At 41.3% G+C, this 20,765-nt stretch overlaps 1 protein-coding gene across 8 annotated transcripts in view; it reads right to left on the reverse strand.

Annotated features, from left to right (window-relative positions):
• Positions 1-19,691, reverse strand: part of WASHC1 (WASH complex subunit 1) — a 64,351-nt gene extending 44,660 nt beyond the window's left edge. Inside the window, exons 1-2 of one of the 8 annotated variants that reach the window (XM_078376286.1) lie at positions 19,456-19,691; positions 1,398-1,453 (exon numbers count right to left, since the gene is read on the reverse strand). Coding sequence is in view for 2 of the 8 variants with exons in the window: in XM_078376285.1 (XP_078232411.1) it covers positions 18,443-18,610 (168 nt within the window). In the remaining 6 variants the exon portion in view is untranslated. The other 7 variants (XM_072999896.2, XM_072999899.2, XM_072999894.2 and 4 more) reach the window with 7 other exon arrangements.
• Between the last annotated feature and the right edge of the window lie 1,074 nt (positions 19,692-20,765).

Here is a 20,765-nt window from a genome sequence, read left to right on the forward strand (position 1 = left end):
ACAAAGAGGTGGTCCATTTTGATGGAAATAACTGCATGTTTCATGATGAGCAATAGAAGGCGACGTAGGGCATGATCCTGTTTTGCACTGCAGGGTAGAGGACTCAAGCTTGATTACTGAGAGCCTTCCCCAGTCAAAGAAGAACAATCTAAGTGTTCTGAATGTGGCCGACAATAAGGGAGCTCTTTTCAACTATATATCTGGACGTAGAGTACACAAAAAGAGGAACTGGGCTTAAGTCTGCCTGATCACTCTGCATAAATATTCATTAGAGTGCTTGAGACAGCTCATTACTACAAACATTACTCTGTGTGAATGAGGATCTAGACTAATCAAGAGTGCCCAGTTCATATCAATCTGTATGATGGTAGGCTTTTAGCTGGTACAGTGGTGCCTCGCTATACAAGCACTCCGTTTGACAATGAAATCGCTTTACGTCGATGTTTTTGCGATCGCAAAAGCGATTGCAAAATGATGTTTCCTATGGGGGAATTTTGCTTTGCGATGATCGGTCCCGTTTCGGTAACCGATCATCGCAAAGCGATGATTTTCGCACAGCTGATCGGTGGTTTCAAAATGGCCACTGGGTAAAAAAAATGGCTGCCCGCTGTTTTCTGGCACAGATTTCTCACTGCACGGGCAGTGAAAATGGCCGCGCTATGGAGGATCTTCGCTGGACGGTGAGTTTGAAGCCTCTAGGAACACATAAATGGGCTTTTTAAAATCGCATGACGTTGTTTTCATTTTGCAGCGATTTTTGCGGAACGAATTAACGTCAACATGCGAGGCACCACTGTATACCAAATAAACATAGACATTTAGACCTAGATTTTCAAGATTTAAACATTCTTATTTTCTTAGATTAAAAAAAAATGTATCTTGTCATTTCTTTGTTTTTTCCAAATTCAACTTTTTAAATATTTCTACCGTGTTTCCCCAAAAATAAAACAGGGTCTTATATTAATTTTTGCTCCAAAAACACATTTGGGCTTATTTTTAGGGAATGTTTTATTGTTTTCATGTAAACAATCTACATTGATTCAAATGCAGTCATGTCATCTTCTTGTTGCTGCACAATGCTGCACAATAGTGGAGGGCGGGGTTTCACTTAACTGGGGGTTATTTTGGGGGTAGGGCTTATATTATGAGCATCCTGAAAAATCATACTAGGGTTTATTTTCAGGTTAGGTCTTATTGTTGGGGAAACAGGGTAACTTGACCATGAAGAAATTTGCAGATTTTTGTTAAACAACAAAACAAAATGAAATGCTTGCTCACTTCTCATCAAAGTGAGTCATCAAAACTGGATCAGTCTCTTTTTGAACTATATTTTTTCCAAGGTGAGCAGAACTTGCTAACCAGAAGGAAGACTTTCTACAAAGCTGAAGAGCACTTGCCTTAACAATCTGAAGGCCCTTCGTGAGTGACAGCAGGACTTGTCCTCTGTGTCATTCTAAGAGAATTAAATGGAAATGACTTAGGTAAAAGAGCTACTGATTTACACGTTTATTTAGAGAGGCCATCAGCCTCATATATTGCACATATATTTTATGAAAAGTAATGCACATATATTATGCACGTATATTTTGTGAAAAGTAACTGCTGAAATTTATTGATAACATCTAACCTTAAGCAATCAATAGACACAACAAATGGAGTTTTAATAAAAAATATGTATTTACTTTATCTATTAAATAATTCCTCATATCTCATCTCATGCCTAAAGCCTAATGCTTTTTACTACAATACTGAGGATGGAAATGAAATGAGAACCTTATAGGTTTCTCACAGCAGCAGTGGAATTTAAAGTGAATGTATCATACAGTGTAAAATAAGATTTATGAGCCAGCTACTTCATAGCCTGAAAAAGCCTGGTGAGATGAAGCCCAGAGATACCTTTGCTACATTCATTAGTAAAGGTGGTGATGTAAGTAATTCAAATATAACATCCCACAGGGACAGGAAAATAATTGGGTTATTCCAAACCATCTTTTTTTTCCTGAAACACCCACAAATATTTGTTCCTTGGAGGAATTTAGGCAGTTTAATATTAGCATGCAATTTTTTTAACATGAAAATGCTTCTGACACTGCACTGCGTTGCTGTCAAATCCCATCTGCACTGACCACTAGATTCTTGGTCTACTTGTATGTATTTGTGTCCAACAGGAAAAACATTCTATTCCAAAGGAGAACAAATCAGATAAAGAGTACAAAGCAAAGAGATTCAGCAGAGTCAAGCAAGAGCAGAGATTGCATCATCATCATTTTAGAGCTGCAGAGCTGGAAGGGGCCCTTATATATCATAGAGTCCAGCCTCTGTCAAGAAAGAGCACAGTGGGGGACTGAACTCCCAACCAGATACCAAAACCGATGAGATATCCAGCAATTGCGGGTTTCTAAGTCAGGCAACCTCCAATTTGCATTTATTTAGAAAAAGCAAGGAGGCTGCAAGTGCCTTACACAAGTTAAAATGAAGGTGGTGGGGTTTGGCATAAGTCTATTTATATTCTGCTTTAATTAAACTGTGTTCCAAGGTGTTATTAAGCAGTAATCAAAAATGCAGATGGTAGCAAGCTGATTGGCAAAAGTTCCACTGTGCTGAATAATAAGAAACATTGCCCCTATAAATAGGTCTAATCATCATCTGAGGGGTGGAATGATGTGATGGGGAGGGGGGGGAGGAAGCATTAAGTACAGGAGTAATTAGGCCCTCCAGCAGACTTGCACTTCTTAGCTGTTTGACTGTTCTCATTACCTGCCACTTGTCTAAATGCAGCTCCAGCGCTGATGAGCTAAACCTGGATAAAGGACTTAAAAAGTGAGATCAACTTAACTTAAAACAGCTTTTGGCTGAACTGACTGTCAAAGTATATTCTTCACCAGCAAAAGAGCCCAGGTGGAATTAAGTCTCCAAAGATGTTACCGTAAGTGGGCAAGTGGCCCAAAAGGGATTAGATCTCCAGCTGTGGTCTCTTGACAAGTGTCAGGTGAGCTAATTAAAGTGGGCAGCCAGAGCCTTCTCCCAAATGTGCCACGAAGCCAGGAGGGGAGGACACAACCGCTCGGCAGTTTTAAAAGACACAGCCCACCTTTTCCCTCCAAAGAAAGCCACAAGAGAAGGGCTAACTTAGGATCAGGTCAAACTGACAAAAGTGAAACTCAGACCCATATAGGTTGCCTTCTTTGCCTACTTCGTGGTACCAGAGATCCGTCAGCCCCTCTGAATGAAGCTTGTTCTAGGATTATTTGCCTTTCTTCTCCTGCAATTTGCATATTATCCACTTTGCTAGTTGTTGTGCAAACAGCAGAAGGCTGGCAGGCAATGTCACAAAAGCATATATTTTCAACCGTGGCGCTAACCCTCTGGAACTCTTCTCCACTAGGTTAGTGATGCAGAAACAGCGCTCACCTTCAGACACCTGTCAAATATTTATCTCTTTACGCACACATTCTCTGGCCACTAATTATTTCCACGACTCTTTCTACTTGAAATGGCTGTTGCAACATTTTGAACTTCTATAGTTGTTTCAGTTGTTTTATATAACCTTTTCAAACGATGTTAAACACATACATATGAACTGCCTGAAGGTTTTAAAACATTAAGTGGTACACAGGTATTAGAAATAATAAACATTTCTTGAAAAATCATTACAGGGTTACTCTCTCTGACGCTGAACACTCAGACCCTCATTCTAAAAGCATGAATCCCCACAACAGGAATGGCCTGGATTTTTGAAGTTCGGTTTATTGCACCTAATCAATTAAATCTCTTCCTACATTCTATGACCAGCTGGTTGGATAGCTCAATGGTTTAAGTATCTGGCTATGGAACCAGAGGTTGGTAATTTGATTCCCCAGGAATCCCCCAGAAGAAGAGAATGGTAAACTACTTATGAGTAGTCTCTACCTAGAAAACTCTGAAAAGGGTTCCTGTAAGTCAGAATTGACTTGACGACACACAATTACTATTATTATATTCTGGGACCAAACAAATATAAAAAACTTCTCAAGCCAGCTTGCTGTCATATGTGTACAATTTCTCTTCAAAAAAAAAAAAAAAAAGGAAGTAGAAAGCTCCAAATTTTACCCCAGCTTGTTAAATAAGAGATACCAATTCCTGGAGGATGATCCTGGGAGCATTTTCCACAGAAACACTGTGACTTCAGTCAGACCATCAGTGCACCTGTGTCTTTCCTCAGTCTAATTAACAGTTCATAACCTAAGAGTTCTCTGTTTATTTCATTTGTTTTAATATTTATTAAAACATTTTTAACCTGCTGCCCTTGAAGATGACATGGACCCTGCAGCGAGTGTGATACGGAAAAGCTAGAACTACTGTACATATCAATACATCTCAGGGTGGGATAAACTAATAAAGTCACATTAAAGGAAACCAATACAATGGAAACACTTCCAAACAATTAAACCATTAAAGGACTTGGATACACTTTAACAATTAAGCTAATTAGGAGAAAAATGGCAAACTGAAAGACTGAGGACCCAGACATGATCTTTCTAATTACCAAATGTTCTGATGAAGAAAAGGGACATGGTGGCGCTGCGGGTTAAATCGCAGAAGCCTCTGTGCTGCAAGGTCAGAAGACAGCCGTCATAAGATCAAATCCCCACGACAGAGTGAGCTCCCGTCACTTCTCCCAGCTCCTGCCAACCTAGCAGTTCGAAAGCATGCAAATGTGAGTATATAAATAGGTACCACCATGGTGGGAAGGTAACAGCGTTCCGTGTCTAAGTCGCACTGGCCATGTGACCACGGAAACTGTCTACGGACAAATGCTGGCTATGGCTTGGAAACAGGGATCCCTAGAGTCGGACACAACTGGACTAAATGTCAAGGGGAACCTTTACCTTTACTCTATGTATTTACATAGAGCCAGGTTTTAATGTAGCATCAAAATAAAGACAACACTGCTCACAGGCAGAACTCCCCCTCAAAAAACAAAAAACACTCTTAATAATCAGGCAGGTCTACATGGGGAAAAGCACTCCCTTAATTTTTTAGGTCCTAAGGCTACAATTCATTGGCAACACCTTGAACTCAGACCAGAAGCATACTGGAAATCAAAATTGGCATCAGGGGGTTCAAGTAAGGTGTTTTTGCCAACAGTCTAGCTGTTATATATCCACTTGTTGCAAGATCTGTTATTTTCAAAGGCAGCCCCACACAGAGTGCATTGCAATAGTCCAATTCCTCCCTTTTTTGCTTGAAAAGCCAAGACATTCTAGTGACAGCATTGTTTCCAAATGGCTGCCACATGTATAGATTTCACAGCTACATTAAATGTAGATCGGGACAGTTCTACAAGAAGCTCCGGCGATTCACCCTTTCAGCGACCTTGCCTATTATTTTGGAATATGTGACTTGTGAATTAACGGAATAACTCTGGCACCATAATACTGAGAAGATGTTCATAAATATGCCCTGTATGTGAAGAAATGTATTTTTTATTCCCATTGTTTATATTCCTATCCTACATATTGGCTAAAATCTTGTTGCATAGCACTGCCTGTGCAGTGACAGTAACATCAACATTCTCACTGCACAGGACTTTTAAACTCAGTTGAAGACTTACTTTTTCAATATTAGAGTGCGTGCAGTTTGCACACAATGAGACAAAGCTGCATGCACCCCAGAATTGAAAAGGGAATTCTCCAATCAGCTGAAATCTTCCATGGACAACAATATTTTTCCCCTTACACAGGTGGAACCAGCCCAAAAGGACTGCAGCCATTTTCTCAGCATCAAAGAGAAACATCCCTAGACTGCCAGCAAATCTTTGGAGATTGCACAATGCAGGGGACTCTGAGCAGCCTGATTGAGGCCAAGTTGTTTTGCTCACCCCAATGATTCAGTACTCCGAGAACCAAACACAAAATCTGTGCTCCTTTTAATAACTGTGGCAACTCTAAGTGCTGAGGCATATTATAAAAGAGGAGAACTTAACAGCACTCAGCTAGCAAGAACTGTCCTAATGGGAGGGTTTGGCAGCGACAATGTGCCCTATTTCTTCAGGCCTAGATTTCCACTGCCCTGAAAATCAATAAGCTAGAAAATAAAGGCAGTTTGGGGTGCTTTTATGCAGAGATTTTTCTCACGAAATGGTTTGTTTAGAGATTATGGAGAAATGAAATTGCATTCCAGCAACTTTAAAAAAATGTGCTCCACACTCCTGTTCTCTAGCCACAGAACACCGCTTCACTGTATTCTCACTCACCGTCACCATTTATAATCTCCTGGAGTGTGTGCTTTATACTTTAAAACTAATCAGACTTGTTCCCTGCAACCCCTTCCTTCTAGCCTATGCTCCGATGCACCCAAATGAGTTCTTTTGCCATGTAGCTGATAGGAGGACCAAGAGGCATTTAAAATACAGAATGTAATGAAGTCAGAGATGGTTCCAGAGATTTCTGGAAGGAAGACAATGAAGTTCCCAACTGCAGTCTTTTCCCCTTGTTCCACACAACATAAAATCTCCATCAGCGGCACAGAAATGGAACTTAGCAATAGGGTGGGTATTTTGGGGGTGGGATGTGTTGTTCCAGGGACATGTCCTAGGAGGAATCATACAAACTATGGGAGTCATATGTCCCTCCGGGAGGTTTCTGTGACTCTCAATCCTCTCTTAAGAGCAAATTTCCTCCAGCTCATTTCCCCTCCAAAACCAGGCAATCCACTGCCTGTAGCTACAATTCTCCTTAAAAATTAAGTATACACTCCAACACATACACACACATACAATTTGTTTCAGCAAAAATGTTGGTTTTTGAAAATACTGTACAAGAGATCTTTTTATCACCTCCAATTTCACTTGCATTGGGTAGAACAGGTTGTGGGGGACATTATAACTTGGGCCTTTCTCTTGTCCCTTCTTGAGATTTCACCCCAATTAATCTAGTCTTCCTAGAGCGCTATCATTCCAGATGGTTATCTGTGGTACCAATCAGGCCATTTCGATTCTCGCCCATGACTTAAGGACTAAACAACAACAAACAGTGTTAGTCTTTAAAGTACCAAAAAGCTTGGTTGCTTTTGCTGAAATTATCCACCACAGCTACCTCTGAGGGAAAAAAAACTCTTCTAATTTACAGCCAGGGAAAGGGTTCATTGTGAAGGAATACAGGAACTGCTGCCATGCCTAATGTTATCCTATTCAGGATGTTCGTTGTGCCTCCCCATGGTAACGAAACTAAACCTGACTCCCAGGGTTAAATGAAGTTTCAAAATATACTTGACAAGAGTTAAATATTTTCCTTCAGCTGAGTGGGCTTATATCATGTTGATGCATGAAATGAAGTGTCAAAGCTTTGAAGTTTTCATTAACTCCTCCAATTTGGGACGTGCAAACCTCACAGTGACAGGCAATTTGCAGCAGTGGCAAAGGGTATGCTAGCAAAAGTATCAGAAGCCATCACCTCATTAAGGTGTTTGGATTACGCCTCCCCCTCAAACTGTACCTGAGGGGGAAAAAATCCTCAGCATCTCCTGTTTGCTCTTCTGCCTCTTTTCTGCACTACAGGCAAAAGCAATGGACGGAAATAAAATATCATATATTTGTTTTAAATCATGGTAATTCCCCAAACCTGTGAAAAGAAGGATTCCTGGTTTGGCCATTCATGGCATACTGTGATGAGGTGGGGGGAAAGAAAACGACCTTAAGGACCACTGCGGATCTTTCCCTTGGAACAGTCCAAGGAAAAGGTCTAGTAAGATGGATGAATGCAAGAGAGCTTAGCAGCATCAAGTACAAGAGGTCAAAGAAGACAACTGGCCTAATGAACTCTGCAATAAGACCTCTACAGCTTTATGAAGGCAAGATGCACCCACATAAGTTGCTCAAAACAAAATAAAATCAAGTGTTGTCCAAGCAGCAGGTTATGTACCATGTTGTCCATATGATTTATAGAATTGGTAGAACAGTATTTCTTCAGACTAAACACTTTTGTAGCCTTTCCTTTCTCACCTTTAAAGGAAATCCTTTACAAGGCAGAAATCCTCTGCATCTTACGTAGTATTGTTAGGGATAGGGAGAATCTTTAATCTTGCCCTCTTCTGAGCAAGCAGGATCACAGACAGAGGGTGAGGAATGGAGAAACACAAGAATCCATCCTTCTCAGTAGTAATGCAGGCTCAACAATGCATCTAATATATCTTGGGTATGTATGTGTGTGTGTCAAAGCCACCAATAAAACTAGCTGGAAGATTCTGTGAACTGAAATCTCAAAAGAAACATTTCCAAACTCTGATGCCTTCTGTTTTTTTAAGAAGGAATATTTAGTGATTCAACTATGGATCTGAAGTTCTACATTTGTGGATGCAGGGAGAAAGAGGATGTACAGTAATTCATTATTTGCTGAGTTGTACTTTATATAAGCATGCTTGAGCAACTTTTTCTGAAGTATTTTACACTGTTTTGTCAATAGGCAATATGCAAAATATGTATTATCTTTGCAAGCAATGATTTCCTCCTCAATTTGAGAGTTACAAAATTTGCTAGATTTGTTACAGGAAATTCAAGTTTACCATACAAAAAGATAATGGAATTCTTCATCTTTTGTTTTCTCTGTCTTATTCAGTATTTAGTATTTCAGGCACAGATCTCATTTTTAAAAAATCACTTCTAATATTCTAACCTGTGGTGGAAATATTGTTGTTACTTCTTATATCCCTTTCAGCATCTCAAAGAACCCCAGAGATTACTCAGGTTGCTCCTTAGCACAATGAATAAAACAATAAAAACTTAAAACAAACAAAAGAAGACAAGCAATAAGCCAGGAGACAGTATTGAGTGGTCACAGAAAGAAGGAAAGGTAAACCAAAACCACAGATGTGATGACAAAAAGGTTTGGGTACTGTACTGAAACTTCAGTAAAGAGAGAGTAACTGGTCCTCCTTTGTCCTCTTTATGGATTGTAGTGGCCAGTTCCACAAACTGTACGTTGTTTGGTTGTGTCTGACTCTTCGTGACCCTATGGACCAGAGCACACCAGGCCCTCCTGTCTTCCACTGCCTCCTGGAGTAGGGTCAAATGCATGTTGGTCGCTTCGATGACACTGTCCAACCATCTCATCCTCTGTCATCTCCTTCTCCTCTGGCCTTCACACTTTCCCAACATCAGGGTCATTTCCAGGGAGTCTTTTCTTCTCATCAGATGGCCAAAATATTGGAGCCTCAGCTTCAGGATCTGTCCTTCCAGTGAGCACTCAGGGTTGATATCCTTTAGAATTGTACACTATAACCTTAAAACCCTGTCCTACACTCTTTCCCGTCATATCCCTGATGGCAACAGGATGTGAAACAATGTCTATAATGACTATTAAAGTGGACAGAGAGGGTCATAGAATAGGAGGAATACGTACCAAGGATCATCTCTACCTTGAGTCTCCAGATGTTTTTGGACTATAACTCCTCGAAATCCTGGCTGACACAGTTAGTGGTGAAGGCTTCTGGGAGTTATAGTCCAGGAAAATCTGGGGACCCAAGGTTAGGAATCACTGATCTAGTCCCATTCCCTGGCAATAAAGAAAATCTAGAATTGAATTCCTTGTAGAATTAAGGCAATTTCTTGGACAGCAGGAACAGTCAGGTATGAGATACTATTTTAACATCTAGTGGTAGATTCTTGTTATACATCTAAAAGTTATAAAAAAAAATTAAAGACAGATGCTAGTGCACACGGATAAAGAAAGAAGAGAGTAAGGCTAGGGATCAGTCTGGAAAGTTCTAACTCATTTAATAATTCAGGTGCAGTAATAAGAAAATTAGAAAACAAAATGGTAGAAAGATCAAACTTTTAAATTTCATTATATAATAGAATTAATTTTTCATGAAGTTTTTGAAAATACTACACCTATATAAGATGACAAAGAAAAAAAGCCCAGTGACCCAAAACTTGTGGGTGGATAAGAAGTGAAACAAGAGATACATAATATGCTAGGAACTTTTACAAGCATAAACTCTGTTGTTCTATACATGCTCGCTAAAGGTTTATTTAAGGAACCCATCGGTTTTCACAGTGGTTCAGCTGTATCTTCAAAGGAAGTAGGCAAAGAGGGAAGTGCTGGAGGAAGAACTGGAACCCAGTAATCAAGGGTGAGGAAATCTCTTCTGCCACATTCTGCTGAAATATAGTATCATAAAGAAGGTTCTGCTTGGCAAAGCCAAACTTGTCAAAGGCTACAAAACAGTAAGGTAAAACAGATATGATGTAACCAGGGACAACTATACAGCTACGCAAAGAAGCCAAAGTAATCTGTGTAAATAAGGCAACATGAGCAAGCAACAGGACCAACAAGGTGGAGTTGGCATTCAAAGACCCCAAAAGGGGCTTTGCTGCATTCAATACTGTGGAAAAGAAATACAAAATATTCAAGGTCTTTAAGGATTTATTTCAGCATGGCTCAAAAGAATCAAAATCTACTTCTTCAGACACAGGAGCAAACATACATCTTCTATATTTGTCCTGTGGTGTCAAAACTCATGTCCCAGTGAGGATGTAGATAATAAGCAAGTGACAATAGTTCATTAACACAAGACTATCAGGGGCGATCAAGCTGTTATTTTTAGAAGATATAAGCTAGGTGGATTTGGCTGCCACAGGAATGCTAAGTGTTGCTTAGGGGACAGAGGTCAGAATCTGTCAAGGAAGACAACTATTTTATACCTATAAGATATTACAAAAAGCAAGGTTATTGATGTATACAATGCTCTAAGAAGACTTGATCTCTATTGAGATGTCTACCAAGTCTGCTTCTCTGGAAATGATCCTGCAGAGTTTGCTGCCAGGAGAAAGAAATCCTCTGTCTCTGAGTCACCAAAACCATGTGGGTTTTTTTGCCAATGACATTAGCCAGATAACCTGGGTTACAGTAGACCCAACAGTTACTTCTCTATCTTATTTATGACTGAGGGTTTTTCCAAGTCCCTGGTGCTGAAGCAGAACTAGTAACGTGTGACAGTGTGGAGTGGAACCTATCGAATGATTAGCATAAATACAAAGCAAATCTTACAAATCTCACATATCATCTTACAATCAAGTCTTGCAGATCAAAAAGCTCATTGCAGCCATGGCTGCAACATGCAAGAGAAAATGCAAGCAGTGAGAAGCAGTGATAAAAGGAGGACACCTGGATCAGGAAGACCAGAGACATATAATCTAACATTTTCTTTTGTTGCCTTATCTGCTGTACACCCCCTGGTTCGGTATACGCCCACCTTCCTTTGCTTTATCTCCTGGTGTCACCTCACCCTTGATGGCCATTCTACTAGCCACGTTTTTGCCTCCTCTTACAATCCAAATCTCTCCTATATTTCTTACACATCTTGGCCAGTATCCTAGTGACCTTGGACCATATCACTTGTGCAAGGATTGCTGCTGGCAAGCAGAGAGATCTTTCTGGTCTCTGCTTTCACACTGCCAATACTTGTGCAAGTGATGGAACCTCATGTTACTATGTGGGTAGGACTTTCCACTCAGCAAAATATGGGACAGTGTATGGGTGGAGAAGAAGGCACAGGCCCCAAATCAGAAAAGACCAGAGTAAACCTGGCTAAAAGGCACAGTGGGATGTGTTGCCATCCATTCAGTGGTGGGACTGGGAGCTTGGAGGTGGTTAAATCTTCCAATGGAGAACTAAACCATACTATGCTCTATAATAATAATCATAATGTGCCATCAAATCAATTCTGACTTATGGATACAGTTTTCAGAGCTTTCCAGGAACAGAATACTTAGCAGTAGTTCACCGTTCCCTTCTTCTGGGGGCATCCTGAGACAGTACAGCTTACCCAAGCTGGCTCTACTCACAAGAGGCACAGTGGGAATCAAACTCCCAACCTCTAGCTCAACAGCCATAGGACTAACTCACTGAGCCATCCAGCCAGTTTAGCTTTACAGTAAGGTACAAATGGAACGTACAACAAAAGGTTATAGTGTGTAGAGTACTTCTATTCAGACTTCTTGCCCTTTTTCAGGAGATTCCATTTCAAGGTTGGGCTCTTTTCAAGGATAAGCCATTCCTTTCCCATTAGCAAAGAACTCTTATTAATCTGCAATCTCTGGCCACAAAGCATGCCCACATCTCACTGGGTAGTTTGAAAGGTAGCTCTCTTCTGGCCTTCCAAAGACTTTTTATAGTTCTGCAAATTTCAGTACTGTATTTCTCCTATTTTGTCTGGATGTCGTTGTCTTGGTTACATAATGATCAGCAATCATACAACAAATATGCTTAGTACATAGGGTAGGAGAAGAGATATATTCAGCACTGGTACCTGTAGACAACTTCCATTATTGCTATAGTACCTGTTACAGAAAAAGCTACCCACATGAACAGAAATAATTCTTTTAGAAGTTATAATAGTCCTGGTAAATCCTTTTGGGAGCTGTATTTTTATTTTATTTTACCCCTTAAATAAAAATGCATACATTTTTATTTTACCACTCAAAGAAATCACTCACCCGAAGGACACTAACAATGTCATATTACACTAGCCTCTTTGAGATGCTCAGCATTCCACAAACACTAGAAGAATCTCATCACTGCAGCTGTTTGGGTCAGCACTGAAAACATTTGCTGCGCCCACCTCTGCAGATGTGGCTTTTCGAACAACATTTTCCAGAGTATTTTTGCCTTCCAGCAACCCTCCCCTGAACAGAGAGCTAAATTTTAACACCACAGCAAATGTTATTAACCATTCGCAAAATCATTTTTTATTCTGAGCAGTGGATACATTTCGTTCCTGGAAAGGCATTCGTCACAATGCATTCACTTTATAAGCATTAGGGATGAGAGGATGGGGATGGAATTGAAACAACGTCTCCAACATTTATTTTTCAAAATGTTACCTACTGCTATAGGCAGTTAGTAATGTTATTTAAGCAGGCTAGGCTAGTGGTTAGCAAACTGAGCCCAGACAGATGCCTTCCAGAAGCCACAGCATCAGGGGATACAGGATGCAGCCATCTTTCAAAAGCGGAACAAGTTTTGTCCTGCTTCAGACCTAGAGGGGCACCCCATGTATCTTTCCTGGGTTCTATAATGGAAGGTGGGACATCAAATTAGAGATGGGCACAAACCCTGAGTTGACAGTTCAACCCAGTTTGGCACGGTGCCCACACAGGTGTTCCATGGGTAGCATGAGCTTATCTCCTCTGCCTCCTCTGCACATTCGCCCACTCACCGGCAGAAGCGTGCTTCCGTCCTCCACCTCCTTGGGGGATCACCCACACAGACAAAAAGATGGGGCAGGGAAGCCTGTGCTGCTCCGGTAACTGGTTGATTGTCCGAAGAGGCAGAGGAGGGAAGCATGCTCCTGCTGGTGAGTGGGTGATCCCTCAAGGAAGTAGGGGAGGGAAGCTCATGGCGCCCATACAACATTTCTGCGGGTGCTGCACCAAACAAGATCGAATTGCCAACGCACAGATCATGCCCATCTCTACAAACAAATAAACAGATCACAGTGAGTAGCACTGTATCGAGCTTCTGCTGAGCAGAAAGTCCCACCGTCATATGAGAAACCGAGGGCATTGGCACTGTTGTTCTGCAAACACAGGGCAAGTTTTCTTCACGGAGATCAATCAGATTGCGTAACACCACATTTTTGCACAAGACAAATACTATGTTCCTATGCTGGTGGAACTTTCCATTCAGTAGAAATTCAGCAAGATACAGGGTATTATTAGTCATCGTCGTCATCGTAGTACTGTATATGATAATGATTGTGTGCCATCAAGTTAATTTTGACTAATGGCAATTCTTTCCAGGGTTTTCTGCATAGAGAGTACTGTCCTCAGAAGTGGTTTGCCATTCCCTTCTTTTAAGGGTGCCCTGGGACTCTGTAGTTTGCCCATGGCTACACAACCTGCCTCTTTTTCTCAAAAGGAATTTAACTCCCAACCTCTGGCTTTAGAGCCGGATACCTAAACCACTGAGGTACCCAGCCAGCAAACATATTTAAAATATGGTGAGAACATTCTTGGTTGGCTTACGCGGCAATTTAAAGGTTTACAACACAACATACTATTATATTGTGAGGCATTTTGATAATTTAAAAAAACAGCAGCAAGGAGTTTGAAAGCTCAGCCATTGTCAGGCACTGAAAAACTTAGATGTGCAAGACCCAGATTTATCTGAGCCACTGGAAAGCCTTAGGCAAATCATAAATTTTCAGCTTCAGTTTCTTTAATATTAAAATTAGAACAGTCTGTCCCTCTTGTAGTACTCATTTCATAAATATCCCACAACATCTTGCATTACTGAAATGGTCTAAAAATATATTAAGTTAACTTAGCGACTTATATGCAGAAGAACGCCCAACTGAAAGGATTTCTACTCTCTGACTATTCCACATAAATCTTATGTTACTTTGGCAGCAGTGGGCAGATTGCAAGTATATGAGATCTTTCTTTTTTACATGAACCCAAAGATCCACACATTGGACTTAGATGCAAAATAGAAGACAGAAAGGAAACTAGATTATTAAAGATATAATGAATATTTGTACATTTTCTTGTCCTCAATGAAATATAGTACTGTATCTTTAGACATCAAATTGAAAATATATGCGATTTCTCCTGCACCACTGCAAAAAGAGAAGTCTTTCTCCTATCAGCAGCAGAAGTTGCAAAAATGTAGGATTTGAGGGCGGGGGGGGGGACTGGTATTTTGCAAGATTAAACCCACACCATGAATTTTGTAAAAAATATATAGGGTTATAAAAATACCACTTCCGCAATGTTTTGCAAATAAACCTGAAAGGAGAAAAAAAAGTCACAAAAACTGCCACATTCTCAGTCAGCAGGGAAAAGACGTTTGACAGTGTTCTGTTCTAATTCTGACAACAAAACAGACTTCCATACTTACTGATCACACACTTATAATTAACAGGGTGCCCTTTTGTTTCATCAGTAGCATAGTACTGTATTTTTCTCTCACACAAATATCCAGTGGCTTTAGCAACCTAATTTAGGGTATCTGAGGAATAGTACTGCTGTTACTTTTACTCATCAATTAGGAATTAGGAATCAAAATCCTTGTCCATCTACTACAAATGACCAAGGACATTTTTAATAGATGATGATTGCCCTTCTAATCTGTAGAAAGGTAAGCATTAAGCATCACAGGAACAATGTTAAGTTGGGTTCAGCCCTTTGAAACTCAGATTGATTACAGGAGGAGAACACTTCCCCATGTGTCTAGATGGGCAGGGTATAAATTTAATTAATTAATAATTTTTCAAGGCATCAGAAGCACACTTCTTTCTAAGAAAATAAGAAAGCTTGTACCTATTAGAGAAATACACTTGTAGAAAAAGTTATAAGAGTTCTTGTTCAGGTAACAAAATTTGAGACATCAGGAACCATGGCTGTCTTTTTCATTTCTAGATTTAAAATTATGATTTAAAATAGGATTATTCTTTGGAGGAACAAAAGAAAGGATGCGAGAAGCATCTAGGCAGACTTGAACACTGGACCCTCTCCAATACAATTTCGGTGTCCTGGTGGAGCACTGCCTAAGAATGAGTCAGCAGTGTGCTGCAGTTGCCAAGAAAGCCAACACAGTCCTAGGCTGCATCAACAAGGGGATAGTATCAAGACCATGGGAAGTGATAGTACCACTCTACACCACGCTGGTGAGGCTGTACTTGGAGTGCTGTGTCCAGTTCTGGTCACCACAATACAAAAAAGACGCTGAGGCCCTGGAAGTGGTGCAGAGAAGAGCAACAAAGATGATAAGAGGACTGCAGGCTAAATCCTATGAAGAACGACTAAAATAACCAATTATGTTTAGCTTAACAAAGAGAAGACTGAGGGGAGACATGATAGCAGTCTTCCAATATCTGAAGGGTTGCCACTGGGAAGAAGTCATTGATTTATTTTCCATTGAGCTTGACAGTAGGACAAGAACCAATAGATGGAAACTCATCAGAGTGAGACCAAACCTGGAAATAAGGAGCGATTTCCTGATGGCGAGAACCATGAAGCAGTGGAACAGTTTGCTTCCTGATGTTGTGGGTGGCCCATTGCTGGAGGTTTTCAAGAAAAGATTGGACAACCATCTGTCCAGGATGGTATGAGGTCTCCTGCCTTGGGCAGGGGGTTGGACTAAAAGACCTCCAAAGTCCGTTCCAACCCTAGGACAATTCTATGAAGGAAGTGGCATCAGCAACCCTAAGAATAACAGTCTAAGGTTGAAGAAACATTGGCACAAGTCAGAACAGGTAAATTGCAGTCCAAGAAACCCAAGGAAGTCCTATTTCCATATTTTTCTCCATAAAAATACATGCATCATCTTGAGTACAAGCTGAGTTGCACCCTGTCACTTTGAACACGATCATCCCTGACCTATAGTATAAAGGCAGTATAAAGGCAGAGGGGAGTCCTGGCTTACTTCTTCTGCAACAAAGCTGCTTGCTTTGAAGAATACTCATTTGTCAGGGTGCCCAGGTAAGGGGCTACAGTACTTGCAAGCCTGCGAAATAATGAAAATTATAAACCTGTATCTACAAAATGGTTTTGACATCAAACAGCACAAGAGGGTTTAAAATAGCATAGGAAACAAAGATGTCAAACAAAAATGCTGCCAGATCCTGCAACGTTTAGTCATAACCTGGATCAACTGCTGGGTTTAACATAGTGCTCATAATGCAGATGGATATTACACAAAGTAATATTAATCAGACTGATTCCCAGTGTGGTGTAGTGCATAGAATAATGGACTAGGGTTCTGGAGAAGAGGGTTTGAATCCCCACCTGTCCATGGAAACTCACTGGGGGAGTGGAACTGGTAAAGCCACTCCTTAAATATCTAACTTACCTTGAAAGCTCTGTTAGGGTCGCTATAAGTCTGTTCAGACATACACAATATTAATCAGAGCTTCAACACCATCAGCTGGTGATCTGGGAATTGTGGAGAGAACAAGTCAACACCTTGCAACTTCTTCTAATGCCTTGCAGAGAAAGACATCTCTGGAGAGATTAGCCCCATTCTCCTCAGGATTTTTTAAAAAATTACTTGGATTTGTATTTTACCTTTCCTTCAACAAGCACAAGGAGTATGTATGGTGCCTGCCCCTGTTTCATCCTCAGAAACGAAACTGAAAGATGGATCAGTAAAGTGTGAGTTACCAAGGAGTTTTCATGATGCTGTGGAAACTTCAACCTGGATCTCCCAAATTCCAGCACTATGCTCAAACTACTACACCACATTCATCTGCAAGGTACAGAAAAGGACTGAAAATTTTTCTGCTTCAGCATCCCTTAATCTTTCTGTTTCATTATTTACATTTTAGATTGTAAACCTGTGGACAGGGACTGTCTTATTATTTCAGTTATAAACCATTCTGAGACCTCTTTTTTGGCAGAAAGTCAAAGAAGAAATGCAAAGAACTAAATCATCATAAATAATAATAAATAAGTCCAACAACATCCAAGGAGTCAAGTTAGGGTACACAACCATCCACAGTATGCATATTATGAATCTTCAGGAAGAAAGTTTTGACAGTTAAGGGTGTGATCAGATGGCTGCAAAAGTGCACAGGATCACACTGAAAATGGTCACTTTAATTGAACTGATCTCCCACAAACCCTTCTGTCTGCCAGGGAATCACTCCAGTCCGTTCGTTCGTTCGTTTAGTCGTTTAGTCATGTCCGACTCTTTGTGACCCCATGGACCAGAGCACACCAGGCCCGCCTATCTTCCACTGCCTCCCGGAGTTGTGTCAAATTCATGTTGGTTGCTTCGCAGACACTGTCCAGCCATCTCATCCTCGGTCGTCCCCTTCTCCTCTTGCCGTCACACTTTCCTAACATCAAGTTTTTTTCCAAGGAGTCTTTTCTTCTCATCAGATGGCCAAAGTACTGGAGCCTCAGCTTCCAGCCCAGCCCCCCCCCCCAAATAACAGCTCTACAAGCGGATCAAAAAGTTTCAGCATGGGCATAGATGAAAGTTCAGCTGGAGAAGATTTCCCTATACACCATGCGATTACTGGGAAACACATTGTACCAGAGTGCTCTACAAGTGGTTCAATTTGTAATCTGTTTCTCTGTTATCACATTCTAATTGAGTTTCACCTGCAATATAGAAATATATTTGCAATTTTCCAAATACATCTAGAAATAGTTTGATTTCTCCAAAACTATTTACAGTATATGTAGATGTCAATACTGTTTTAAAGGCATTTAAGCCAGAAACGAACTTTTAAAGGCCCAAATGGATATCCAATGCCAGCCTTCAGTAACCTAGTGGTATTAGATGCTGCATCGTCCTCAGATATCACTCTGTCCAATAACAGAGTAACTCCCCACCACATAGGGAGAGTACTGAACTCCTGTTCATTTTCTCACAGTTACAAGAAATATTGAAGCTAATCTATAACTCTTACGAATGAACATTCTGTAAGCGCACCATCATGCATGAGAACTAACCAGTCTCTTCTGTTTCTGTAAGTTCTCGTTTTGGTACTCATCATCCAAAAAAAGAAAAGAAAAGAAAAAAAGCCTTATATAATTGAAAAAGAGACTAAGTTTCTCATTCTGATTTTTGATACCATTGGATGTATCAGTTCCTAGTGTTTTTACATCACTGAAAGACATTGTAAAAGCTATCAACACTGAGGATACAAATAGTAAAAAAGATCAAACAAATACCATACAAATATCATAAGCAGCAACAAAACACATTAAAACCAGTAAGGTCCAACAATTGTTTTTTGAAAAACCCCACTCAGCCAGCCAGTTAGAGATATAAATACCATTAGCATTTTGTGCCTTCATGTCAATTCTGACTTATGGTAATGCTTCCCAGGGTTTTCTAGGCAGCGAGCACTCAGAAATGTTTTTCTGGGGGGACATTTTGTGACTGCACAGCTTGCCCAAGGCCACACAGGCTGGCTCTACTCGAGGGAGGCATGGCAGGGAATTGAACTCCCTACCTCTGGCTCCACAACCAGATAAATTACTTACGGAGCTATCCAGCCAGCATATTATATCCCCCAACTAAGTTAAAATAGGGCAACTGGTATTACAGTATTAGGCTGCCAGGTTGCACAAAAATATATTCCTTTAAAAATACAATCTCCCTGCTTAGGGCACTCCAGAAGTTGCTCTACATCACACAGTTCCCCATTATTGATGTTCACAGGCGCTATATGGCATTCGTAGCCTAGCAGATTTTGGAGGAAACTTTATTTAATTATTTTAAATGCCACTGATCAAAGCCTTCCCCCCCATTAGTAAAATATAAACTCGTGTCCACGCACAAGGCCTGGCTTTTAGCATCCAGGCCTTCCTCAGATCTTGCTGTAGCCCCGCTCCCCCCCCCCCGGTCAAGGAAGCCTCTCTGGGGCTGATACTACCTGGTGTCTGACCCTTCAGATCTCGTCAAACTACAACTCCCATCATGCCCTACCCCACCCCACCCGCCAGGCTGGTTGGCCTACCGGGTGTTGGGATTTCTACACCACCTGGAAGGCTACAAAGCTCTGAAAGATACTGTTCTCTTCAGAGCCACTCCTTTGGTTCACGACGGCGGCTGCTGAAGGAGGAAGCCCAACTCTAAAGAGCGCCGCCGCCGGCCCTGTAACCACAGGACTTCCGCCCGTAAAAGAAAAAAAAAGACTATATAGCGTGATTCCGTGATGGGATCACTTCCGCCCTTACAAAGCCATTCTTCCTTACGGTGTCCCCTTAGTTCCAAACCATCTGTTTTTCCGGACGCCTTTTCTGCCGTTTCTCGAATGCGCATGTGCGCGCGCGTCCAAGCGGTTGTGGCCTCGGCAGCTTTAAGATAGCGATCATTAGGATAATAAATGGCCGCCCGCGTCTCAGTGGGGAGCTTGTCTTTGTGTGGCGCCAAACCACCGCGTCCAGCGTAGTTTTAAAAAGTCACAAGCTTATAGTAAAGGCGAGGGCACCTATTCTGAAATCAGTCCCATTGAGTTCAGTGGGGCTTTCTCTACCCTTTATTTGACACGAACTTTCTCAGACCGCTTCACCAAACACACAGATCTTCATTAGGCGGATGCTGGACCTGTGTGCGTAGATGTGCACAGATGTACAAGGCAGAGAGCATGTCCTGAGGTGATGGGGGGTAGATCCTTGTGTAGCAATTATAAGATAATGCAAGACAGAGAAAGAGAATGTGCCGGTTTCCTCCACACACCCCCTCCAAAGCAAGTCACATGGGTGCAATACAAACGCAAAAACACGGTGGACCTCTCCCCCATTTGGGAGCAGAGATGTATTGTTTCCTAGGGAAGTTCTGGTGCTGATCGTGGCAGACCTCCCAGCCAGCGCCCCCACCTCCAAAAAGTGCAGACAGCTGGAATGGTCTGTATAAGAACAAATAAGAAACAGAGCTGAGGTGTTTTTCCCCTCGTTTTCTTGATAAAAGTAATAGTTTTTAATTGCCCATTCAAGAACAGCTAAAGTCAGTTGCTTTACATTATAACAGGAATAGTTTGCAACCATATACTGTTCTTGAGGGTGGGGGTGGGGAACCATTGCTGAGAGGACTCCTGGGTAGAGGGAACTGGAAAGCCCAGGGGCCGGGTGGGCTGATGGATGATGCTGTGAGAGTCCCAGTGACTCAGAAAGTTCCAGGCGCTTGACCCTGTGAGCCCGGACTCCGCTACACCACTGGCTGGGCGTGACACCCTGATAGCTCTCTTCCACCTCCAACGGCCGGGAGATTTTTCTCCCTGCCTGAGCACCCAAGGCTACACAGCAGTTCCTCGAATCTTCATCCAGC

Source organism: Pogona vitticeps, chromosome 5 (genome assembly GCF_051106095.1).
Source record: "Pogona vitticeps strain Pit_001003342236 chromosome 5, PviZW2.1, whole genome shotgun sequence".
NCBI classification, from domain to species: Eukaryota; Metazoa; Chordata; class Lepidosauria; order Squamata; family Agamidae; genus Pogona; species Pogona vitticeps.